Source organism: Coregonus lavaretus, assembly GCF_964263955.1.
Source record: "Coregonus lavaretus genome assembly, chromosome: 37".
Taxonomy (NCBI): domain Eukaryota; kingdom Metazoa; phylum Chordata; class Actinopteri; order Salmoniformes; family Salmonidae; genus Coregonus; species Coregonus lavaretus.
The window spans coordinates 14102106-14130057 of NC_140024.1; the positions used below are offsets into that span (position 1 = coordinate 14102106).

Here is a 27952-nt window from a genome sequence, read left to right on the forward strand (position 1 = left end):
TTAGGCCCTAATCTATAGATTTCACATGACTGGGAATACTGATATGCATCTGTTGGTCACAGATACCTTAAAAAAAAGGTAGGGGCGTGGATCAGAAAACCAGTCAGTATCTGCCTCATGCAGTGCGACATCTCCTTCGCATAGAGTTGATCAGGCTGTTGATTGTGGCCTGTGGAATGTTGTCCCACTCCTCTTCAATGGCTGTATGAAGTTTCTGGATATTGAAGGGAACTGGAACACGTTGATCCAGAGCATCCCAAACATGCTCAATGGGTGACATGTCTGGTGAGTATGCAGGCCAAGGAAGAACTGGGACATTTTCAGCTTCCAGGAATTGTGTACAGATCCTTGTGACATGGGGATGTGCATTATGCTGAAACATGAGGTGATGGCGGCGGATAAATGGCACGACAATGGGCCTCAGGATCTTGTCACGGTATCTCTGTCCATTCAAATTGTCATCGATAAAATGCAATTGTGTTCGTTGTGCGTAGCTTATGCCTGCCCATACCACAACCCCACCATGGGGCAGTCCATTCACAACGTTGAGATCAGCAAACCACTCGCCCACACATACGTGGTCTGCGGTTGAGGCCGGTTGGACATACTGCAAAATTCTCTAAAATGGCGTTGGAGGCGGCTTATGGTAGAGAAATGAACATTAAATTCTCTGGCAACAGCTCTGATGGGCATTCCTGCAGTCAGTATGCCAATTGCGCTCCCTCAACTTGAGACATCAGTGGCATCCTGTTGTGACAAAACTGCACATTAAGTGTTATTTTATTGTCCCTAGCACAAGGTGCACCTGTGTAATGATCATGCTGTTTAAATCAGCTTCTTGATATGCCACACCTCAGGTGGATAGATTATCTTGGCAAAGGAGAAATGCTCACTAACAGGGATGTAAACACATGTACACAAAATTAGAGAGAAATACGCTTTTTGTGCATATGGAACATTTCTGGGATCTTTTATTTCATCTCATGAAACATAGGACCAACACTTTACATGTTGCGTTTATATTTTTGTTCAGTGTATAAGAGTTGATGAATGAATGAGTCCGGTCAACAATTTTGTTTGACTTTTTATTTATACTCTTGATCATCATTTTCTCCAACCCAAAGACAATAATACACATAAGTCTAAAATATCCCATGTAGTTTACAGCCGTTCATCTTTAATCATCATCATCATTATTCATATTTTCTGTCCATTCACACCCACCTTGAAGACAAGGGATTCAGTTCAAAATGTTAAACCTGTCTGGAAAAGTGAATTTCAAAAATGTTTTTTTTTCTCCCCTTCTCAAATCAGATATGTTGTTGTATAGTCGGGATACATTTAGCGTTACATATACAGATTCTCTTTCAAAAGTACAATGGACGCCTTATTTATGATTTCACAGGGAAAGGGATAACAGTGGCTAAAGTCAGATGCTCCTTCAAACCCCTTTACACACAGAGAATTCACCTGGCCAAATATAGAAGTAAAAAACAATTACATCTGAATGAGTGGTGTGCACTTTTAACCCCTTCCACCCTATAAAATAAAACCGGAATTCCGTGCTTTAACTCAACATTTTCAAATGTACAACCCAACAAGGTGGTGTGGTGGATTTGTTGAAAACTGTGAACTTTTCTTACATTTCAAAAAGAGGATTACGTAAAGAGTAGAAATGAGACTATTTACATTGGTTCTCACATGCAGCTCAGAAGTTGTGAATTGAAATCATTGCAGCCAATGTCATGTCCTACCAGGTGAGTGTAGCAAGACATGCCAACACACTCAAGAGATATTTACACACACGTATACTGGCTGATTAGACAAACAAAACGCTTCAAAAGCTGATCAGACCTCTGAGGGGTTCTTTCCTTTACAAATGTCCTTTTTAAGATGCAGTGTCCAAGCCAATGGGATTTCACCTTCATATGCATTTCTCATTTAAAACTATATGGGGGCACTGTATCCTTAAAAGCGTTAACTGGTCAAACATGATTGACAGAGGGTCATGCTGGAATCGAACCGATAAAAACAAAACATTCAAGACAAGGTACAAGTATGAGATATCTTTCCCTTCCCTACAGCCTTCTATCTTGACCAGCTCCCCCTTGTGGAAAGTAGCTCACAGCACAGCTAACATGCAGCTTCAGCTCAGTGTTATAGTTGAGTCATATCTCAAGGACAGGTCAAGCAGCACTGCATCAAGATTACAGGTCTTCTGAAAAAAAATGTAGACACCAAAAGGCAATACACACAGCAGAGAGATCAGCCTCACACTTCAGTCCTGATTTTTGAATTGGATTTCAATAAATAGAAAGGATCATATTTCATCTTAGAGAGCCTGAACTTCAACTGCCCCGCTGGCCAGTTCCCTGTAACAGAACCAGGCCTATTCTCTGCTCTCTATGAGCCGTACAAACCAGTCCGTAAGACAGTCACCAGGAGCGATGAACAGACCCAGTAATAGAGTGGATGATAACAGGCAGCCAAGAGCACCTTGTATCTGTCAACCCCAAGAAAGGACAAGCCCTTACTACTTAATGAATCATATACCACACACAGATGAAACCTCTCATAGCCTGATAATACTCAGGATATTCACTCCCCACCTTACAATAAAAGGTATGTGCAACAGCATCACAAGGGTAAAAAAACGACCTCACTCAACACTTCAGAGAAACTCAGGGCCCATTCTCATGTCTCTGAAATCCAATACAATTAACGTGGGGAGGTGAGATGCCAGATGAATGGGGAGAGGATCTATAAGACCGGCGGAAAACAACACAGAGACCTGCCAATACGAGACTTAAAAAGGGGGCCAACAATGAGAATCTCTCTCTTAGAAGGACCATGTGCAATGTAGGTAGGTCATCCGTCCATTAATTAGCTTGCATGTCTGACAGCATTAATTATATCCAATTACTTTTGCTGGGGAGAGAAAAAAACAAAGCACATTACAGGCCAAGGGAGGTGTTCCAGCGTCTTAGCAAGAGGCATACTCCTCTTAAGGAGCATTTGAAAACAGATTAGGCCTTTCTGAAGACCACGAATACAGACAAGGTGCCACCTCGGTCACCGTGCTCAGCTCACAGACCTCTCAGTCGTACAGTACATCACTCACAGACAACACCAGTTCTGCCCAACCAAACCTTAAGTCGACATCTATAAGAAACCAATAGCAGCCTACTCACCCACTAAATCAGCAAAAAGAAGAAAAAAAAGATGATACATCCAATCTTTAAGAATATGAAGAGAATGCAGCTCATTTGCATCGTTTCAAGATGATTCTTTTTTTACATATATGTATACAATTATAGTCCCTAGCTAATCTGTAGAAGTCTTCAAATGGGTTTTTATTTCATTTGATCATCTTTTCTTTGTTTAGTTTTACAATTATATACAATGTACAGGCAGCCGATTATACATCTTTTGCGATGACTGATGAAATAGGGAAGTCTTTTCTTTAGACCATAATGTTGACTAAGATCTATTCAGACAATATACACCGTGATTAATTGGAAGTCTTAGAAAATGGTTGGTATCTAAAAAAAGGGAAGAAAGATAGGACAATTGACGAATCATAAAAGCCCTCAATATGTACAGAAAAAGCATATATAGCATTTAGTTAAAAAAAAGTTAACAGAATGAAATCATTTTCTCCATATACACATATCATTGCTCAAAAATATTTCCAAAGCTTATTCCCAAAGCTAATAGCATCTCCGATTTGGTCACAACAGTTTGATAGTGTAGCATAGTGAATATCAGGAAGTATATTGAACATCTGAAGGTCTGAACACATACAGCATCATTGGGCAGCTAAGCTTGTTAGTAATGAGATGTCTTACAGGTGCCCACTTGATTGCAGATCATACACAAGACTAAATACAGCTATCCAGGTACTGTACTGTTGATAGTTAACAGGAAGAGAAAACATTGAGGTATTCAGGTTAATGTTTCTGACAGCTTGGTCGGGAACCTGATTTGGAGAAGTATGACAGCCAAAGAATCACACCAACAGTCACCACACAGCAAGCTACACTGATATCCGACTACATAATTTCCACTCTAAATGCTAGAAACTCAGAGAGTGAGATGTCTCTAAAATAAAAGGTCACATTCTTCTTCGACTCCTTCCTTCATCCAGCCTGTCTGTCTTGCCTGCTCTTTAGGCAGGATATAACCCACAATAAGCACTCCCTGACACACAAACCCTCCTCACACAGATCAGATGAGACCAGTTTAGGGACTTCATCTAGTTATGTCAAAAGGCACATCATTTTGATATCAGGCAATAATGTTTAAGTCAAATCACTGCAAAAAACAAATCATACAACCACAAAAATAGTGCCAACAAAATGGCCAGCGCCCTCAAAGAAGAGGAGAGCCACAGAAAAAGACTGAAAAGAAAACGCATTCAGTGCATATAACTACATTCCAAATAGACTTAATTTACATGTACGTCCACGATGTCTCTAGGCTGGCTATGTCCAGCCAGGTTAATAGTCTAAAAAGGGACATACGTTTTGACGTCCCAAAGCTGTGAATATTACATTTCAGGCTGTTTGTTCAGATGCATGGAAGATTGAATACTTCCAAAGTTAATATATTCAATGAATCTCTGTTTAAGGATTTGCCTATAACTAAGATGTGTCTCAGACCTGCACTGATATACAATATCCATATTGCTTCAATAACCTCAGCTTGATCTAAGCAATTAACAGTGGAATTTAACAAGATGGCATGAATAAACGTTTACAAGATAGCGCCGTACTATGGCTACCAAACTGCTGACCAAACTAACGAACATGGAACCATACTGTGTGTTTACCAGCCCATGACAAACAAATAAACTCCATCCTTCGAAATATGCACTTTATCCATTTACAATATCTCAATCCTGCTGAGAGGCCTTTCTGGCCAACCAAGGTGAATGGGATTCAAACAACTCTCAAACTGACTTCAACAGAGAAAACGGATGTAATTCAAAACGACTCAACATATCTCTTGCCTTTTAAAATCACTCATGAGATGGAGGGTCAAATTAAGTGCTCTGGGTCTTTAAAACCTTTTCTGCTGCCAAAGTTAATGGATGTAAAAGAGCAGGCCCGGTACAACTGGAAAAAGTCATAATGTGAATGTTTGTATAATCTCGGTTAACCCAGAACTAAAATCTTGCGTAATTTAGTGAGCTGCGTGATGTCGTTGTGGGTCCATACGTGTTAGAAATTGGGAGTTCCGGTTTGCGACGTCTCCACCCTCGCAAAAGGAAACTCTTAGCCAAAGCCCCCCACCCACCACTTCCACTAATTTCCCCACATGAGTGAAGCAGTCGAAGTTTAAGCACCACCTTCGGCCAATCCTGACACCTCCAAATAATCAGTGACGAAAACTGATCCTACGCATTCCATCCCGTCGTGACAGATTCTTCGGTTTACACGCAGAATCTGTCCACGAAAGATTAACCTTTGTACTGCAACCGAAGACCTTGCATTTGAAGCATAGAGCTGGAGATCTTTATAACAGAATGTGTTATAGTCACTTTGGAGACCAAACTAGATTCATTACTGAGAGCCACAGTACTCTAAGTTTCCAAACCCAATTGGGAAAGTGGTGACTGGACAGTGTGCAAATTTCATAGAGTTAAGTTGCATCTCATTCAAGCTTGAAAATAGGTTTAAAAAACCTACCCATGTTAAATAACTAAGATTAAACATGAAACAAAAGAAAAACAGATGGATTTAACAAGTGCTCATAGCCAACAGCTCTTTTCTACGACGGCGGCAGCTTAGAGGGTAGGGTCGTACCACAGCGAGTGCAATGTGGGCATACGTGCATTGAGGGGGTGAGGAGATGGAAATAGTGGCAACTGCAAAGCAGACAGATTGAGGTGAAACCAATCAAGGAAAAGAAGGGTTAGTAAATGGATATGTTTTCACATATTTCTGGTGATGTCTATCGTCATTGCCGTTGTTGTTGCTGTTGTCGTCATCATGGTCTTCATACCATCTTTTTGTGTGTGTTAGAAATTCCGCTGCTTCCCATGCAACCCCAGGGCAGCAGTCTGCAGTGATGTCACAGGGGGATCAGTCGGGGTAAGGGAGGGGAGAGGAGAGTCTTTCCCATAGTTCCCTTGGCGGTGTCTTTAAGAGCGAGGGGGCACGGTCATCATTGCCAGGACTGAGGAGGGAAGTTGTTGACCTCGGCCAGGTCTTGGACAGGTGAGCCGATGTGGGTGTACGTCAGCTTGACCCTCATGCGCAGTGGTTGCTGTAAATCATGAGAAAGACATGTTTATTAAAGCAATATGAACTACTCAATGTCTAGTTGAGCTGATCCAGAGATAAAACAACTTTAATGATCTGTCATACGTCTTCAATGACACCTCCTGCTATTAGAAGCTTGTTTACACAGGGAGCGAGTTAACTCTATAGGACCCCTCTGCACTAAATATCTCTGATAGCACCAATAAGAATGTGAGGACAAGGAGGAAGATGAGGACAAACAGGAACATATCTTACCTTCTGTGGGTTGAGAACTCTGATGACCTGTGTGACGCTTCCCTGGTTGAGCGCTGGGACAATATTACTGCTAGGGGACAAGAGCTGCAGCTGGAATGTCTGAAGGAGAGGGACACAGAGAGCATCAAATACTGCTCCTGCCTAGTCTGCTTCGTAGGACACCTGCACCTGAATATTCGCAACCTTCAGTAAACTGTACATCGCTACAGAGGTCAATCATAGACCCACACATATTTTTCTTAATATTACATAGTTATACAAATGTGACTGTCCAGTCATGGCTCACCTTTGGTACTGCAGCCTGGAAAACAAACTCTGTCATGTCAGCCTCGGTGGTGTTGGTGGCGTGGATAGTGATGACTGCTATGTTCGGGTTCGGGTTGGCCCTCTCAAAGGTGAACTCTATTTTCAGGCCATTCTTGCTATACGCTGTCATGGGGGGAATAGCTAAAGACAAGAACACATAGGTCAATACAATTCAGAGTGAAAAAGTAGTACCAAACATCATAACCCCCCAAAAACATTGTAGGAACTTCTATAAGGTCGCATTGTTTTAAAAGGGATACATAGAGTACTCTGGAGTAGTGACAGCTTTCTAAACAACATGGTGGGAGAGTGGTTGGATTTGGATCAAATGAGAAATTTGAAAGCTTCACTGATGAGCGCTAGCTCTCACCTGCTGAAATATCATTAAACAGGGGCTGTGAGGAGAGGCCATCCAGGAGGAAGGGGGGCTGGGAGATGGGCACAGAGGGGGCAGGAGCTGGACCACCTAGGGAGGGGGACAACAACACAGGGGGTTCCAACAGGGTACAGGGAACCACACACAGACATAACAGTGATACCATTGGTGATAGCTCACAAGACAAGTTGATTCCTGACCAAGTCAAGCAGGATGTGGAGTGACTCATGTGGTTTCTATATGAAGGAAGGTGCAGGGAGGGTGACAGGGAGAATAGGTGGTGGAGAGACACTGCTATGAAAGAGAAAAAGAAACCAATCAAGTTGCCCTGACCAAGGACCCCGGTTGGTCCACCTGTGCTTTGGGCTGGAGGGAAATAGGAGAGACAGAAAGAAAAGGAAAGAGAGAGACTGTGGTCCTACCAGACAGTGAGAGGTCCCCCAGCAGGTCGAGCAGCTCTCCTCCAGCCGAGGCAGGCTTGGTGGGCAGGGTGGTCTGGATCACAGTCACCACATCATTACCTCCCAGCAGGTCTAACAAGTCATTAGCCTGGAACAGAAGAGAAACCAAATCAGAAATCACATGTAGATTAAACCTGGAATGTAGGAAGGATTTGGACAAAACAACGGTGCCCTGAATAACATCTGATTTACGATTTAAAAACATGAAAGATTGTAAAATATTTTTTCACTCAAGTCAGAAGTCTACAAAGGAAAATGTAGACGACTTCATATTAATCTGTAGATTGATATGCCCAGCAGTTTTTAATTTTCTTACCAGCAGGGGTCCTTGTTTGATCAGTGTGTAAAAGCATTAGCAGACTCACTGATTTGTGGACTTTCACCACATGAATAGCAATCAAAACTTAAAGAATGTTTGTGTGCGTGCATTCGTGCGTTTTAAAGAGCTTAAGGGCTCGATTCAATTCGTATCGCTGAAGATCTGCGCTACACCTCAATATACATTTAAAGACAATGTTCCCGCATCAGCAAAGACTGCATTCACGATAAAAGCTGCTGCATATGTCAGCTCAATTGGAAATTACCTTTACATTACAAGTGAGTATAACGCTGAACTTCGGCGATATGGATTGAATCAGTTCCCAAATGTTGATCCATTAATTCAGCTCCACATTTTCTGTGAAAGAAAACCTCCCAGCAGTCGTAAGTACAGATGTCATGTGACCTGGCCCTCACCTGGTTTGCTGGCTGGGTGACTAGGGGCGGGTGTTTTGTGTCAGGCACCGAGGGCTCTGTCTCCCCATTGGTCTGCACAATCTCTGTATGGCCATTGGAGGCGGTTTTCTCCATGATGGGCATTCGCTCTAGTAAAGCAGGCCTTCAGAGAGGAAGAGAATGAGATGGGAGAAGGAAATAGGTCAATTTCCTTGACTTAATGGTAACTAAACAAGGGAAGCACCAATCATTTCTACAGAAAAGTGCTTGTAATGAATGGGAATACATTTTGGTGTATAATCACCTCATGTGATCATATTTCTTGAAAAGTGCATTGTACTCCACAGCTCTCTGTTGCAGCTCCACGTCGATGCTGCTGCCGTATATTGACACCACCTTCTTGATTCGGCTGGAGATTTAAAGACAAACATGTTCACCTTGAGTGTGCATCCTGCCATTCATTTCAAAGCTAAGGGATATCATCATAACCTGTTGGATATTCTCTCTGCTCAACACTGTTGGACTCACTTGACACTGCTGAAGCGAGTAGACAGCTTCATGATGGCAGTGAGGGAGTAACCCCGGGTTACAGGGGTGGACAAGTTAGACACAAGAAGACCTTCTAAAACATCCAGGACTTCATCCTCTGTCACCTGTTGCAAAGGAAGGAATTTCAACTTCTGGGGGTCGGCAGTACACGTAGACAGGTTGTGTGTAACGTTGTAGATGAAATAGTTGAGGTGATTGAGTGCTTCAGGAGGTCTACCTGGATGGGCTCCTCCTCCTCACACTGTCCAGATAACAGCAGGTCTCCATACTCCCCTATACACCAGGATGACACCTGGACCAGAGGTTGCTATGGGAGACAAACGCTTATACTTCAGATAGATCAGATTCACTGTAACCAATCCTCCTCAGAGAGGAAGGGAAACATCCACACACTGTTTGCTACTTCCTGTGATCTTTAGTGATCCAATAACGTTTCAATCAACATATTCATTGTCAGGTTCCTCTTTTTTTGTCTAGTTACTGGGCTACGTTTCAATGTGTGTTTCTCCTAATCACACAAGGCGTGTGTATGACGTGTGTGACCAGAGATGTCTCGGACCTGTGAGATGTCATCCAGTAGGGCTTTGTAGAGTCTCTGCACCGTGTAGGCATGCATCTCCACACTGTTGGTGATGAGCTGGATGAGGTTGGGGACGGAGTCGTCTCGGACATAGCTCCCCGCCTAGACACAAAAAGGTGTTGTTAAAAGAAACCTGTCTCAAAATGGACAATGAGGCAGATGATCATTTTGTATAGGGTCAGCAACAAAAACACTTTCAAGACTAGACACTATAAAGTGTCTAAGATGGTAAAAAGAGGCTGTTGTCAGATATGATGAGATCATCATTTGTAGTTTTCAGTCGATGGATCACTCAAGGATTCGTCACTCAACAGTCAAGCACATATATATATTTTTTTTACCATAATATGTGCTGAGTCAACCAAAAGAAAAGTATTTGATGAAATTGTACATACCGTTGTCAAGACTCGCATGATGGTGTCAATGTGCCATCTTTTTGAAGGCGCATACCTGTGACACAGAACACGCATCAGTCACCTCTGCATTACACAGAGCAGAGAATCACATAACCATGAACTCAAAAAGGTTGGACTGAGGTTTATGCTGTCAGAAAATATGGTATCAACAATGTCATGCTCTGACGATGGATCACTCATTTTATCATCATACAGCATTTTAATAAGTAAGCCATACACAGTAACCAAAGGTAGCCGAAACAATAGTTAATCATTTGAGGTGCTTGAGGCGTTCAGTCAGGATCTGTGTCAGCAGCCCACATGCAGAAACTACTGCTGCCATGGCCTCTCTTACCATCACTACTAATCCTTCTCCTCTTACCTCTCGAACCACTACTACAACTGCTGAGCAACGGCCAATACAAACGAAATGAGGTGGTAAAGACCTACAAGCCACGAGATAATGTTGAGAACGGTTTCACATGGTGCAACTGCTTAATGTTGCTATGGAACTAGCAAGAGCCTTCTGATTGGCAAAGCCTGATCTCTACGGATCTTCCAGCTCTAACTGGACCACACCCCAGAGCCTTACTTCTCTGCAGCCAAGAAGACTCCAGACGCACAGTCCGCTTTGAATTCTGGGTCACAGGAGTCCAGGAAGTAGAGCAGCTCCTTCATCATGCCTCGGATGTTGTTCCCATTCACCAGGGCGAAGCTCAGCTCCATCGCACGCCTACCGAGGAGAATGGGAGGACGATAAGCCAAGGAAATCTCTACATCTTCTGACCCTTATTTTGTGCAGAAATGTACAGTGAGGGAAAAAAGTATTTGATCCCCTGCTGATTTTGTACGTTTGCCCACTGACAAAGAAATGAACAGTCTATTTTTAATGGTAGGTTTATTTGAACAGTGAGAGACAGAATAACAACAAAATAATCCAGATAAACGCATGTAAAAAATGTTATAAATTGATTTGCATTTTAATGAGGGAAATAAGTATTTGACCCCCTCTCAGTCAGAAAGATTTCTGGCTCCCAGGTATCTTTTATACAGGTAACGAGCTGAGATTAGTAGCACACTCTTAAAGGGAGTGCTCCTAATCTCAGCTTGTTACCTGTATAAAAAGACACCTGTCCACAGAAGCAATCAATCAGATTCCAAACTCTCCACCATGGCCAAGACCAAAGAGCTCTCCAAGGATGTCAGGGACAAGATTGTAGACCTACACAAGGCTGGAATGGGCTACAAGACCATCGCCAAGCAGCTTGGTGAGAAGGTGACAACAGTTGGTGCGATTATTCGCAAATGGAAGAAACGCAAAATACTTGTCAATCTCCCTCTGCCTGGGGCTCCATGCAAGATCTCACCTCGTGGAGTTGCAATGATCATGAGAAGGGTGAGGAATCAGCCCAGAACTACACAGGAGGACCTTGTCAATGATCTCAAGGCAGCTGGGACCATAGTCACCAAGAAAACAATTGGTAACACACTACGCCGTGAAGGACTGAAATCCTGCAGCGCCCGCAAGGTCCCCCTGCTCAAGAAAGCACATAGACAGGGCCGTCTGATGTTTGCCAATGAACATATGAATGATTCAGAGGAGGAGGAATGCTGCCTATGACCCCAAGAACACCATCCCCACCGTCAAACATGGAGGTGGAAACATTATGCTTTGGGGGTGTTTTTCTGCTAAGGGGACAGGACAACTTCACCGCATCAATGGGACGATGGACGGGGCCATGTACCGTCAAATCTTGGGTGAGAACCTCCTTCCCTCAGCCAGGGCATTGAAAATGGGTCGTGGATGGGTATTCCAGCATGACAATGACCCAAAACACATGGCCAAGGCAACAAAGGAGTGGCTCAAGAAGAAGCACATTAAGGTCCTGGAGTGGCCTAGTCAGTCTCCAGACCTTAATCCCATAGAAAATCTGTGGAGGGAGCTGAAGGTTCGAGTTGCTAAACGTCAGCCTCGAAACCTTAATGACTTGGAGAAGATCTGCAAAGAGGAGTGGAACAAAATCCCTCCTGAGATGTGTGCAAACCTGGTGGCCAACTACAAGAAACGTCTGACCTCTGATTGCCAACAAGGGTTTTGTCACCAAGTACTAAGTCATGTTTTGCAGAGGGGTCAAATACTTATTTCCCTCATTAAAATGCAAATCAATTTATAAAAAATTTTTTACATGCGTTTTTCTGGATTTTTTTGTTGTTATTCTGTCTCTCACTGTTCAAATACACCTACCATTAAAATTATAGACTTATCATGTCTTTGTCAGTGGGCAAACGTACAAAATCAGCAGGGGATCAAATACTTTTTTTCCCCTCACTGTATGTACAGTGACTAGCAGTGTGTTTTACTAGTGTGTTATGTACTAATGTCTATACTGTATGTCACTCATGTTCTCCTCATTTAGGTGTAGGTCTCACCTCTTGATGGACACATCCAGGTCTTTTAGACAGTCCACAATGGTGCTCCGATGCCTCTGCACTGCATTGTGGTCCGTCTGTACCGTCTTCAGTAGGGACGTCAGTGCCACATATCTTGAGAGTGGACAAAAAGACACCATAAAGTCACATTAAGTGTTATATTACCTGGGACTTTGATGACCTGTTCAGATCATTCAATGAATTAGTTGCCCAAGTGTTTTACTTACCTAATATTTTTGTCATTGTTGAGAAGGAAGCGTCCCAGTATGTTGATGGCCAACACCCTCAATCCACTTTCTGATTTGATGTCCATTATGGTCAGTACTGTCTCGTAGAGGATTGCATTGCCTACATTTTTACTGGTCTCGGTGTTGGTTGCCACCTACAAGGGTGAAGAAACCATTAGTCTGATTGTAAAGCAATATCTAGGGCAGTAAGCCTTGAGTCCTATTGATTAACCTATATTATCACCTGTGCAAGAATGTCATTCATTGCTTCACTTGAGTCATCATCACTCCTGCCCAGAATTCGCAATAGTCTCAATATCCGCACCTGCAATGAAGACAAGGGTCATCACTGACTGGCCTAGCCAAGTTTATGTTACAGAGGAGTAAGATCAAATGATTGGCACGAATCACAAGGTCAAAGGTCTCACCTGCAAGAAGGGGTCACTGATGCCAGACACGTCGTGCTCAGGAGAGTATCCAGACATGATCAGGTTCTTCAGGATTCTCACCAGCTGTGGAACCAACTACAAAAGACCAACAAACAGGAGAGGGGGGGTGCCATCAAGGGTCAAGGTCTTTATTTCTGAGGAATCAGTGTACTACCTTGTTACTGAAATAACTTGACAAAGTATTTTGTAGAATGTGCAGTTATTCTTTACATTCTCTTGATTTAATCATGGTAGTCAAGACAACATTGATTGTATGAAAACATTCGGTTTGTTCGGTTTTGAAAAGCTAAATCGAACTGTGATGTCACATTCAATCACATCTGGATGAAATAGTAACCTAATCATAATTCTTACCAGGAATGCTAGGCAAGAGTATTCATAGACAATTTGCAACAATGCGAATATATTTTTCTTAAATATATATTTGTATGCATACAGTCACATATCCCCCCTTTTAACAGACATAAAACCATCGGTGTCTAGTGAGAACACCGGAGGTGATCAATTGAAAACAGACCCATCATGTTGTTTTCAACATACAATGATCAAATGAGTTATACATTAGGTTAATGATGACACATTAACAATAGTGAGAGATGTCTAAGAAACATAAAAAAATTCCTGTCATGATATCAAAAGAGAACACCAACATATGACCGCTGTAAAAGTCAAAGAAATTAAAAACACAAAAAGGAACTTTACAGAACACAGATTTGATTACATCTACAGTGACCGTGTGAAGTGATTACTAGTTACAGCATGCACCAGCTATGAAACCAGAATGTACTCTTACCTTCTCATTCTAACACAATGCAGGAATTGTAACAAAGACAAATGACAGAAAAAATATGAGGTAGATGTTAGGGAAAAGATTCACTTTTAGAGAGAGCTCAAAGTAATGTTTTGATCATGAACATGAGGTGTGGGAGGCTGGCTGGAGGTTGTTTACGGCTAAGGGAAAGAGGTACAAAACCACTAGAGATACAGCAAGGAAAGAAGCGAGGCAAGGAGATACGACTGAGACATAGGCCTACTTTGAATGTGGAGCAAACCTTATGGGAAAAAGGTTTCAAAAGGCAAAATATGTTTGAAGTATATTTAAAACAGTCATAGTGAAAGGAAAATGAATACACAGAGAGAATGAAATGTAGAGTGAGTTTAAGACAAATGCTTAATTAACTCCCTAAAGATTTGCTGATGTGTTACGCTGTTACCCAAAAACTCTTGATAGTAGTAATTTCAGCTAATTAGATCGTGGCTATCCATACCTTTCTGAAGTGTAAGAGCATGTCAGGACTTCTTTCACACATTTCAGTGAGGAGGACAACAGAAGTGTGGAGAACACCTTAAGGAGACAAAGAGAAACCAGTCTACAAACAGCATTTCTGGTGAACAGTAGTAGTTCACAAAATGTGCACACATTTCCTTGCCAATTCCCTGGGAGTCAATGTTTTAGCAATGTCACAGCATTGTCACTAAAATAAGGAACACAGTCTATGGGGGAAACTCTGTTTGCTGGCTCCGTTGTGGTGGTTTATAATCTGGAATCTCACTCTTAGTAAGTGTCAGTTTAAACGTCATTAAGCCCTATTTTAGCACTACAAAGACGACTACAGGTTTATATCTAGCATCAACTTACCCTCCCCAAATCCTTACCTTGACCATTGAGGGGGAAAACACAAAACTGACCTTAGTGTCTAGGGCAAACTTCATCTATCAAACTTGTTTAGAAACATATTCGAAGTGGTAACGTTGGTTCTGACAAGAGTGCCGCTTTATAAAGCTGTCAGAACATCAGCCATTGTACTATGACACCCCTGCCTGCTGTGAAGGACGCAGCAGTCCCACAGCTCATCAGGACACAGTCATTAATCCAGCTCTTTTCACTGAAGGACATTTAAACTGTGTAGAGGGCACCAGACCAATTTTCCCTTTGAAGGACACAGCATCCCCATTTTATCTGTGAGTGACCAAACCCAATGCTCTCTGTGCAGGACACAGTTGCCCCCAGCCCCTGTTGTCTCACCGTGGTTCTTCTCGCTCAGCAGGTTTTTTGTGGCTGGGAGGAACATCTCCATCAGCTCTGGGACCTTCCTGATGACGTGGACTGCACACAACGCTGCCTGGGGACAAAATGGTAATGTTTTCCAAAGTGCTCAACTGTGACATGCTAACGCAGACCTGCCAACCGTGAATAATTGTTATGAGTACGACTTCAGCGGGGCGGCGGCACCCCCTGCCCCCACGACGGCGCGCGCAACACCCACACTGCTCAAATCATAGGCAAAATGCAGCTTATTTTTTGCCTAACAATGATGTTGGCAGAAGACAGTCTCAGTAGGAATGGTAGGCTATAGACTTATGGGTACTTGGTAATTGGCTGCTCTTCAGTAGCTAACTATAAATATGTATAGGTATAGGGGAGGTCCGGAGCGGGTCAGTCAACTTCCCCCTCAGGAAGTTGGGAGCATTTTGCAATTTTTAAAAACCTTTAAACTGCCATTTCCTGAAACCTAGTCTTAAATTATACTGAACAAAAATATAAAACACAGCATATAAAGTGTTGGTCTCATGTTTCATGAGCTGAAATAAAATAATAGACTACTACGACTATGGGGGGCAGGCTGGAGATGTTTTCTCCTCGCCCAAGTCCTGATTGGATCAGCTCCAACTTCAGACGGTTGTACCAATAGAAGCGTATTTTAGGGTAGTTTTTCATACCAGCGTACTTTGACCTCAAATTGTGTGCATGGTACGCAAAATGAGTGCACGTTGGCAGGTCTGCTAACGCACTTCAAACTGATCACCTGACCAACACCTCTTTGTAAAGAGTGAATGTGGGCTAGGTGAGAATGAGAGGTAGGTACCTTTTTCCTCAGGTAGGAGTTGGATGTTTTGAGCAGCTTCTCCACCTCTCCAGCCAGGTCTCGACACATCTCTGAGGAGCCCATGCAGCCCAGGGTGCACAAGGCCAGGCCCTGGACATACTGTGTGCTGTGATTCAGATCACTGAGGAAGGAGAGGGGGAAGAATGAGTGGATAGCAGATAATAATAACTTTATTTATATAGCGTATAAAGTGCTTCACATCATAAAATAATAAAAGTACTAACAAACAAATAAAGATAGGAGGAAGGAGAATGAAAAAAATATAGCTAATTAAAATCATACATTGAAATCATACATTAAAAGCATCTTTAGAAAGGTGTGTCTTCAGCAGGGATTTAAAAACAGGCACTGAATCTGCAAGCCAAAGTCTAAGTGCCCTAATGGCAAATGCCCGGTCTCCTTTTGTTTTCAACCTAGACTTTGGAATGGTCAACAGTGCCCTGCCAGAGGATCTCAGGCTGAGTCCCAGCTCGTGGGGAGATAATAGATCAGAGATATAGAATGGAGTCCCAGCTCGTAGGGAGATAATAGATCAGAGATATAGTCTGGAGTCCCAGCTCGTAGGGAGATAATAGATCAGAGATATAGGATGGAGTCCCAGCTCGTGGGGAGATAATATATCAGAGATATAGAATGGAGTCCCAGCTCGTAGGGAGATAATAGATCAGAGATATAGGATGGAGTCCCAGCTCGTAGGGAGATAATAGATCAGAGATATAGAATGGAGTCCCAGCTCGTAGGGAGATAATAGATCAGAGATATAGTCTGGAGTCCCAGCTCGTAGGGAGATAATAGATCAGAGATATAGGATGGAGTCCCAGCTCGTGGGGAGATAATAGATCAGAGATATAGGATGGAGTCCCAGCTCGTAGGGAGATAATAGGTCAGAGATATAGGATGGAGTCCCAGCTCGTGGGGAGATAATAGATCAAAGATATAGAATGGAGTCCCAGCTCGTAGGGAGATAATAGATCAGAGATATAGGATGGAGTCCCAGCTCGTAGGGAGATAATAGGTCAGAGATATAGGATGGAGTCCCAGCTCGTAGGGAGATAATAGGTCAGAGATATAGGATGGAGTCCCAGCTCGTGGGGAGATAATAGATCAAAGATATAGAATGGAGTCCCAGCTCGTAGGGAGATAATAGATCAGAGATATAGGATGGAGCTGAGATGTAGAAGAGAAAGGGGGAAGACTGAGGGAAAAAAGTATAAGACAGACAGGAAGAGGAGGGTAAAAGGGACGACGAAGGATAGAGCAGATGAGACAGGAAAGAAGAAAAATGTGCACTAGAGGAAGAGATTGAGAAAAATACGCAACAGCTGGTCCGGCAGGTTATGGGGCTGTTTCCGTATCAAACATCATCAGCACACGCTGCTGGCGAGAGGACAACTCATGACTAACATTTCAGGCATTAACAGAATACTGGCGTTGGTGAACATCACTTATCTCTACTCCCACACTACAAATAAGCAGCTGTTCCTGTCAGGATAGTGTATGTTTGAGCCAATGCGGTTTTGGCCTGTCTTACTTCTTGATGCAGTTTGTCATTAGTAGATGGACGTCCTGCCTCTCGTCCAACAGTAGCATGGCTCCCAAGTACCCTATTCGCTTGTCAGTGAACTTCTGGGATGCAATCAACTTCAGGCACTCCAGCTGGAAAACAAAACTCATTCGTTCACAAAACTGCTCTCTTTAGCGAGACACACATTCACTGCCAGGAACAAGAAGACACTCACAGATGTTGGTTAATAAATTAAGAACATAGTCTTATTTTTAAACTTACCTGCCCAAAGTGTGCTGGGTAGCCCAGCATGTGCATATAGAGTAGCTTAGCCACATTTCTACAGCGGTAAGTGTTGTCTTCCTCTCTGAAGGATGAGCGTATGGCAGCACACTCTTTCTGGATCATCTCGCGCTCCTCTGCCTGGGTCCGAGCCGTCCGGATGGTCCGGATCAGCTCCCGCAGTCTGATCGGCGCTGGCATCCTCTGGAAAACACGGAGAAACTAAACATGTTGGCACAGGTGGCCTTGGTGAGGGGAAGGCACTGGCTGGGCGAGAGCCAACTGCTGCACTTTTTTTTATCAAGGGCCATACTGCAAAGTCATATTCTAATCTGACAACCAGTAGGTGAAAGTAGGCCTATGTCATTATGAAAGTGTGAAGAAATTACATGAGTAACTTTTTTGTTTCTCCAACATTTGTATTGCTTATGGCGTTACTACAGAAGTAAAATGTAAATAAAGAGGGAAAATGCATTAACACGAATGAAAGAAAAATGCCTGGGGTGATGGTGGGTCCACAGAGTGTCTGTCTGTCTGTATGCATTTCTGAATTAAATTGCACGTAGCTGGGGGGCTAGTAAATCACCTGACCACCACTTCTGTATAGCTCAATGTAGTTATTACAAGAGTTGATTAGGAGGCCATGGGCGCTCATTCATTCTAGAAGATACATGCATACTCTTGCAATGGTCTTTTTGGTAGCCTATTAGATGAAAAATATTTGAATAGCAAATTAGCATTGTTCGGTGAGTACAGCCTTAAGTTTGACAAGTAAAAGGAGAATGATAGGTGAAATTCAAATCCTTGCTCAGAAGCTTCAGAAGAGAGCACTAAGGTTTCAAACCAGTGGAGGGTGATTAAATATTGAAGGGTCACATGCATGGAGGTGAGATGACCTTCTCCAGTATTTACATGCAGCCAGACAAGAGAGGAATAATAGGAGCACAGTGCGCCATTTCTAAAACATCAACCAGGTACACACCTGGCAAACACAAGAGAACTCACAGTACCGTGCCTCTGATGTTACTAATGTACTCCCATTCTAACAAGAACGCTGCTCCATGAGAGGATGCAATCAGAATTGAATGATTAGACAGAAGCATATAATCTCTCACCCCATTAATGTGTCTGACTCATTAGAGATAGAGGGATTTGATTTGTTTTTAAATGGGTAGGCTGCAAGATGATAATTACAAATACACTGTCCTACTTCCTATTTGATAAGTAGACTTCCTGTGTGGTATAACATTCACAATCAATCGCAAAGCCTGGGTTTCAGAGGCCTGCAAGGTACAGCAGGTTGCTTGTCCTTTGCTTTGACCACCTAGTCTGTATCTGCACACTACCACAGTCAAGTGGCCTCTGGTCAAGAAGAAGAAGCCTGCATATTGGATCTGTACACTAGTTGACTAAATCGGTCTCATGCCTATTTCAGAGGAACAAATATACAACAGGTAAATGAGACCTTGATGGTTTAAACCAAAGAGTACAGTATAAAGATAGCCTAAAACTGCTTCTCCAATAGAAATCCCCAAATCACACTTGTAGGTGATGTCATGGAAACTTTCGCTAGCTAAGCTCATGCGCAGAAACACGTCATCGGGTCGATGTGCAGGCCGTCAACTCAAAGGCACTCTTTCGATATAAAGTAGTTTTTGACAAAAATGAAAACGTGTCACTTTGTCACTGTCACGAGGTTGGAGTAATAACGTGTTCAACTACTTAAGACATTTGCTAGAATCTAGGTTGCCTTTAGACTTTTAACAACTAAGGAAGAATTTCACTTCTCTCATTGAATTCTCAAACCCCGGCCTGGTCTGTTTGGTCCTTTTCGCAAGCGTTCCCAAAGTCTCGCGATGTTGCGCCTCTGGGATTAGAAACTCTGTGTTTAAACCTGCAGGAATTCTGTGGGTAAATGGTGCATGAGCACTGAGCTGCATCACAATCCTTCTGAACTGTCTGCTAGTGAGGATGAGCCCAGTGGTGGTGTGAGAGCAATCCGGAAACACATAGGAAGGATTGCTCTCTTGGCAGTTAAGAGATACAGTGAGACAAAATGGATCAATAGGCTTTTAGCCTTAAAGATTCAGTAAATAGAAAGAAGTTATACAAACTGGCACAATGAGAGCCATGGATATGCGGTCTCCCTTGGAACGGGAAACTATGAATGTGTAATAACTACACATGAAACACAGATGTCAAGTCATAGGAAGTGACTCGCACGTCAAAAGGCCAACAGATCTCGGCATTCCAAAGGCACAACGTCATTGGGTGTGCTAAACAAACTCTACTTCCTGCTTTCAGAAACCCCTACAGCACTGACACGTTTGACTTTCAACACCTGAGTTGGAGCAATTAACACTGCGGCCTATCCTCTAGTGTAGTACATTCAGGAAGTGTACACTTACAGTACTACAGCTAGACACAGCACAGTGACAGAGGATGTGAGAGAAACCCTGGACAGGATGGAGTGGGCAGAACAAGGTCAAGGGCCTGGCACCAGCAGTGGGTCTGGAGGAGGCCTTGTTTATTGCAGTGAAGGGCCTGGTGAGAGGGGTACGTGTTAATGCACCACCGCCACAACAGGGGATCCATCACGCGCACTATGCCAAGAACAAACAGGGAAAGTTATTACCGCTGGCTCCTGCGTGTAGAGAAGGGGTGCTTTATGGCTTCCAATCTCAAAAGAAGCATGGCTTTTATCTGTTAGCATGGATAACATAATTAAGCAGTTACAGCAAGAGGGACGACGGTAATCAGTTGCTGAACAAAGCCATTTTCTGCATCTAGCCGCCTTTGAGCTGATGCTGTTACTGAAAAAAGAATGCACCTGCTAAATGGACAGAGCAGAGGCCCTCTTAGAACAAGGGAAAATATAAAGGCTGGTGTCGTACACACGAAAGAGGTCCAACAGAGAAAAGACAATCCAATAATAACTGATGTTGTCGTTATCACACCAAAGGCTTTTTCCAATACTAATACTTAAACAGTCCAACAGTTTTTTTTAAAACACTGAGCATCTTCCATGTGCTGCACATTTCACTAAGGTTGGGCGGTATGCAGATTTTCATACCGTTTCTGTATCATACCTGGGTATACGGTACTAACGGAAGTGCACACAAGTGGTGCTATTTCAAAAAATATATATATTATTATTTAGGCAACATGGATCTTAATCCAGGAGGGGATTGAATGTCTCTGCTGTAACCAAGAAGCTTGATCTTGCCATCTAGCACCTTAGCAAGCAAGTTAGCAAACCAAATGCATAGCTGGAGCCGGATATAATTTCATTTGGCACATCTAAGATAGTTAACTTACACTCACCAATTTATTAGGTACACCAATCCAGAACAGCCTGCATTCTTCTGGGTGTTCTACTAGGTGTCAGAACCGCGTTGGTCCATGCTGACGCGATGGCATCACGCAGATGCTGCAGATTGGACGGCGGTACATTCATGCTGCAAACAGCCCATTCCATCTCATCCCAAAGATGCTCTATTGCAGGGTTCTTCAATTCCGGTCCTGGAGGGCCGAAACACCTCTGTTTTTCATCCTCTCCTTCTAATCAGGGGCTAATTCAGACCTGGGACACCAGGTGAGTGCAATTAACTACCAGGTAGAAATCAAAAACAGAAGTGTTTCGGCCCTCCAGGACCGGAATTGAAGAACCCTGCTCTATTGGGTTGAGGTCTGGGGACTGTGCAGGCCACTCAAGTAAACTAAACTTGCCGTCATGTTCCAGGCAATGTTTTTCCACTCTTCAATTGTCCAGTGTTGGTGATCGTGTGCCCACTGGAGCCCCTTCTTCTTGTTTTTAGCTGATAGGAGTGGAACCCTGTGTGGTCGTCTGCTGCAATAGCCCATCCGTGACAACGATCAACCAGTTGTGCGTTCCGAGATGCCGTTCTGCACACCACTGTTGTACTGCGCTGCTATTTGTTTGTTTGTGGCCCACCTGTCAGCTTGTATGATTCTTGCCACTCTCCTTTGACCGCTCTCATCAACAAGCTGTTTTACCCCACAGGACTGCCGCTGACTTGATGTTTTTTGTTTGTCACACCATTCTCGGTAAACCCTAGACACTGCCGTGTGTGAAAAGCCCAGGAGGGCAGCCGTTTCTGAGATACTGGATCGGGCGCGCCTGGCACCGACGATCACACCACGCTCAAAGTCACTTAAGTCACTTGTTTTGACCATTATAATGTTTCATCGAACAGTAACTGAATGCCTCGATGCCTGCTTTATATAGGAAGCCAAGGCCACACTGTCTGTAGGATTTATCCATTTTCGGAACAGGGTGGTGTACCTAATAAACTGGCAGATGAGTATAGTTATACATGTATAGAAGCACGCACCCATGCAGCCCCCGAGACAAATGCTGGGCGATCAAAATAATTTGCATGTATGTTTTTGCGCGATATTCCAAATGCTTGTATCACAAGAATCAAGTTGTTATATATTTTTATTTTTTATGAACGTTTGTCCGCTTGTTCTCATGTCTTTTTGGTCTTGTCTCTTTCCATCCTTCTCTGCTGTGTGCACCTTCCCATTCACTCACACACAAAGCCCCTTCCCCTGCCACTTACAACAACAAAGATTAAAGATCACTTCTTCCTCTGACAAGCGGTTTCAATTCGCTATTTGCATTTGAGGTTTGGACCAACAGAATTCTAATGATACACGTTTTAATTGCGCACAGAGCAGACACTAAAGTGGGAGTATCAATTAACATTGATTCTGGAAAATGAAGGCTCAATTTGTCACGCGCAGCATTGCTGTACCGCTAGCAGCCTTTTAACAGAAGACCGTTATTACATTTACATTTTTGATGTAAATACTAGCGGTCTAGTCTGTGTTTTATAATAATATAATAATATGCCATTTAGCAGACGCTTTTATCCAAAGCGACTTACAGTCATGTGTGCATACATTTTTACGTATGGGTGGTCCCGGGGATCGAACCCACTACCCTGGCGTTACAAGCGCCATGCTCTACCAATTGAGCTACAGAGGACCATAAATGTGCAATATGAATAAACACAATTATATAAGGAATTGGCAACTCGTTCTCATTTAGAAATAAGTTAGGCCACTTGATTTCAACATCTGAACAAAGTGGACAGGCTAGCATACTGTTCAAACAGTTAGAGATGGACAGAAGGGTGTGTTCATAACAAGTCAACTGTTCTACCTTGTTAGCTAGCAAATAGGTCCAAGTTGGCTACACTTCAAATATAAAGATTAGCTGGCTACTCACTAGCATGTGTGCTTGAGAGATTGATTATGAGACCTGTGTTGATTTTCTATAATGCTTGCTACAAGAAGTTAGTCATTATTAGTGAATGTGCATTACACATGGTTCAGGTTCAATTTGTAACAAAAAGGGCATTTTCATAGACTTGAAATCCAGTTTAGTGATTATTGCAAAAAAAAGCAGGTTAAACTATTGTTATAAAATAATTAGTGGGTCTTATGGTTGTGGAAGGCTTATATTTAGCCTAGGTAGAATTTCACAAGCACCGAATTCATTAGATTATTGCTGACTGTCTGACCTTGTATAACAAAGCGTATTAAGATACTGTATTATATTTTAAATCGCGATATACACTATATATACAAAAGTATGTGGACACCCCTTCAAATGAGTGGATTCGGCTATTTCAGCCTCACCCGTTGCTGACCGGTGTATAAAAATCGAGCACACAGCCTGCAATCTCCAAAGACAAACATTGGCAGTAGAATGGCCTTACTGAAAAGCTCAGTGACTTTCAACATGGCACCGTCATAGGATGCCACCTTTCCAACAAGTCAGTTTGTAAAATGTCTGCCCTGCTAGAGCTATTCCGGTGAACTGTAAGTGCTGTTATTGTGAAGTGGAAACGTCTAGGAGCAACAACGGCTCAGCCGCGAAGTGGTAGGCCACACAAGCAAACAGAACGGCACCGCCGAGTGCTGAAGCGCGTTCCAAACTGCCACTGAATGCAACGTAAGCGCAATAACTGTTCGTCGAGAGCTTCATGAAGTGGATTTCCATGGCCGAGCAGCCGCACACAAGCATAAGATCACCATGCGCAATGCCAAGTGTAGGCTGGAGTGGTGTAAAGCTCACCACCATTGGACTCGCGTTTGGCGGATGCCAGGAGAACACTACCTGCCCGAAAGCATAGTACCCAACTGTAAAGTTTGGTGGAGGAGGAATAATGGTCTGGGGCTGTTTTTCATGGTTTGGGCTAGGCCCCTTAGTTCCAGTGAAGTGAAATCTTAATGCTACAGCATACCATGACATTCTAGACAATTATGTGCTTCCAACTCTGTGGCAACAGTTTGGGGAAGGCCCTTTCCTGTTTCAGCATGACAATGCCCCCATGCACAAAGCGAGGTCCATACAGAAATGGTTTGTCGAGATCAGTGTGGAAGAACTTGACTGGCCTGCACTGAGCCCTGACCTCAACCCTATCGAACACCTTTGGGATGAATTGGAACGCCGACTGTGAGACAGGCCTAATCGCCCAACATCAGTGCCCGACCTCACTAATGCTTGTGGCTGAATGGAAGCAAGTCCCCGCAGCTAAGTTCCAACATCTAGTGGAAAGCCTTCAAAGAAGAGTGGAGGTTGTTATAGCAGCAAAGGGAGCACCAACTCCATATCAATGCCCATGATTTTGGAATGAGATGTTTGACGAGCAGGCATCCACATACTTTTGGTCATGTAGTGTACATTGTGAAGCCCATATGTAAAAAAAAAAAAAAAAAAAAAAAAAAAAAAAAGATGATTTTTAGGCCATATTGCCCAGCCCTACCGTGGAGTCTGGAGGAAAAAAAATGTATCAACGAAGGTGCAGAGAAAGGAGCATAGTTGCATGAGCCAGTATGTTGATAATGTAAGAATTCACAGTGATCAAAGTGGAATGGAAGGTCAGGGCAGTGCACATTCCAGAGGTGCAGGGGGACTAGGACTACCTCCTTACCATTACCATTCAAATGGCGACTGAGCAGCATAGATGAGATCCCATGGTATATCGTACGTGGCTTAGAGGTGTTCTTAGGCACAACGCATTAGCAACCTCCGTCGCTCCCAATTAGTACAAGAAAGTATAGATTTAAAGTAATTCACACCCTATTGTCCAGGAATCCGTTTAAATGAATGAATCATGAAAACTCACATTCAGGCCTGTCATTTAAAAAAAAGTGCACCTAGGCTTAATGACTCGCGCAAAACAAAGGCTTATATTTCCTGTGCCTGACATTTGACAAGTAACGAAAGGCCCCAATCAGCCTCTATACTCATTAGCGTGAGCACACAAAAGATATGGAAAATCCAGTCTCTGTTAGACTAACAAATACTGATTACATTTCTGTTCTACAACATTGTTGCAATACCTTTTATATGCACACATTCTTCTATTAATTACAACATGAAAGACTGGACTTTTTCTTTATTATGTCCCCAAAAGCTGGAGCAAAGGATGCGTTTGGTCTGGGGTACAAGACTTGACAGAGAGAAGGTTTGAGCACAATAGGTGGATTAGGAAGACCATAGGTGGAGAAAGTTTGAGCTTGCTGAACTGTTGGGCAGCAACCACCAAAGAAGCACTCACCAACGTCAGCTTTGCTCAGCCTTACTTACTCTCCCAGGACAAAAATAGTACTGTTCGGCTGTGCGGCCAACGCTACATATTTTAGCCCCGCTATATTTCACAGGAGCTTGGACAGCCAACACTGGGTCATTTGGTTGAGCCAAGTGATGCAAACATTGCTGTCAAATGGACTGACTGACGTGAGGCATTATCCTGATCAATTAGAGGGGGATCATCTCAAACTCCCCTGAACTTATTCCTGTCCCAGTAGAATTAGGCTATTCTCCTCCACATGCATACGGATGCGTTTGACCATGTTTTTTAAGACTGCTTTGGGGGGAAAATGGGCATAAAGGAAGACATAATAATGATATATTGACTGATTGTTATCAACACCCTCATATATCCACATAAGGGACCATATCTGACACCTGCTGTGGCAGATTTCCTGAGCGAATGGAATTGCCCATTCCTCTCCTGAGACTCTAGAAGCTAAACTAGCCCGCTGAGCCTAGCAACCAGTGGCAAGAGAAAACAACCTCAACACACGGAAGAGTCCACTGGGGACATAGGCCAATACATTTCCAATGTCCAGACTCCAGAGACAACAAACACTATCAATGAGGCTCTTTCCAATTGAGAACCCCAACGCTATACAATAATACAGCAACTGTATAGAGAAGTATGTGCCACAATTTACTTCCTCCTTACCCAAAGTTGTGCAGATTAAGCTCATTAAACTACAGAAACAATTCAAAGCCACCATTGTAGAGGGACCTCTCCTTTCTACACAATATCCCAGCATATTGTTCTCTTTGCCACTCATTTGGCTGTCACTGCTCAGCCAAGCTCTCACCGAGGCATTTAATTGGTGTTACAACAGGCCTCTACCTCCATTCCAACATACAAACAATTCTGCAAGTAGTATGACAGAATATTTATACAAAACATTGACCTACATTGTTTAGCCAAGTATTGGCCTACCAATATATGTGTGTACTGTAGACAGAAAGCTTTCAGTGAATAGGCTGAAAATGCAGGTAGTAACATGGGCACTTGTCAGATGGTTTAATGCAAATAGAAAGAATGACATGCAATGAAAAAGCAAGTCGATTTGAGTATATGACACAGATGTTGACTGTTCAGGAGAATCAACTGACAGAAGAGGTGGCAAAAGTGAAACAGGAAATCACAATTAAAAAGGAGTAAAATATTTTCTATAAACATGTCTACACAGATACAAGCTAGCTCAAATAAACAACCCAATGGCTGTAATGGCACATACATTGCCTAATAATCACAAGTGAAGCAGGTGGCATAATAACCCTTTTTTTTATCGTCAATGAAGTCTGGGGTATGGCACAACTGAAGAAATTAGGGAGGTTACCTACAGCTAGCTAACACATTTGAGGATTGACACTTGTCGAGGTGTGGAAACAACTGACATAATAGCATATTCATATCCAATGTAACTTCCCCTGTGAGTATAGTAGCTAGCTAGTTAACGTTAAGTGGCAACAAGACCATAGTAGCTAGCTAGCTTAAGTAACGTTAGTAACCTTGACTTCATTGCAACCAAGTAGAAACAGCCAACGCTACAACTGTTACACCCAAGCTAGGTAACGTTATAACACACACATCTTATTTGAAGCGTTGGTATGAGTAACAGTTAAACTTGAACACGTCATCGTATTGCGCTAGCTAAGTTTATGTTAGCCAAGTAGCTAGCTAACGTTATTGGCTAGTTAGGTACACGTCCGTACCAATGGTCGGTAACGTTACATAGCTACATACGGCATACCAAGTAGCTGGCTAGCTAGTAACGTTAGCTGGGTTGGGTGGCTAGCTTGCTACGTTAGATCACAAGCCCACGGAAAGGGAGTTAACTTGCTAGTCATCTCTTGAACGCAATACTTTACGAACATTTAACCGCACACCTGTCAAATATATTATGCATAGTCACGTTAGCATTGGCACGAACTAACTAGCAATCTAACGTCGGAGCAGATGCCATTTCAGGCCGAGCTTGGCTCAATTACAGCCTTTAATTTCTTTGACCTAAACACTTTTAGCAAGTGAACATACAGAGCATAGCTAGCTAACTACACAATCGCGAAGAGGCCTTAATCGCACTGATTTAACTAGTAAATTAGATAGCTAGTAGGATTCGCTAACTAACTAGAGCTACCTTTCCCTACATAGTTACCGGTACATCTCGTTTGACTTACACAGCAAATAACCAAATGCAATAATGACATACATTGAAGGCGTGTAAGCAAGTAAAAGTTCAGTATAAAAACAGATTTCTAAGGTTAATGATCGCACAAGTACAGATCAGGTAAGCATACCAGCTAGCCGACACAAGGCTAACACCTCTGACAGACAACCCCTCCGGTGCACTGGCTGGTTAGCGCAGCCTCACTTCCGATCCTATGCAGCGCCAACATGCATTATTGTCACCGCGGTTTAAGACAAAGTCGTTCTGACTTTTCAGCTATTATCCAAATAAACAACTCTGTTTAACTGACATATTTGTATAAAGTTATACTCACTAGCCGTATTGATACCAAAAAATAGGTTGAATCTTCTCTATTTGCGACGGAGGGAGGAACAGACCAGACATTCAAAATGGTGGCTCTCCTAGCCTCAACACTTCTACCGCAGGCGGAGGGTTACACCGAAAAAAAAAACAC

At 43.0% G+C, this 27952-nt stretch overlaps 1 protein-coding gene across 1 annotated transcript; it reads right to left on the reverse strand.

Moving 5' to 3' along the window:
- Nucleotides 1–1066: 1066 nt before the first annotated feature.
- Nucleotides 1067–27901, reverse strand: LOC311111451 (AP-1 complex subunit gamma-1-like). The gene is made up of 22 exons (XM_084154184.1): nt 27812–27901; nt 17683–17886; nt 17428–17552; nt 15876–16017; nt 15035–15131; nt 14277–14353; nt 12988–13083; nt 12804–12884; nt 12560–12714; nt 12333–12446; nt 10495–10635; nt 9903–9957; nt 9487–9609; nt 9145–9234; nt 8907–9031; nt 8683–8787; nt 8400–8541; nt 7626–7752; nt 7198–7293; nt 6808–6968; nt 6522–6620; nt 1067–6270 (listed from the first exon to the last, which is right to left on the reverse strand). Exons 2-22 carry the CDS (start codon nt 17881–17883, stop codon nt 6169–6171), a joined length of 2454 nt encoding a protein of 817 aa, XP_084010310.1. The 5' UTR covers nt 17884–17886; nt 27812–27901; the 3' UTR covers nt 1067–6168.
- Nucleotides 27902–27952: the final 51 nt, after the last annotated feature.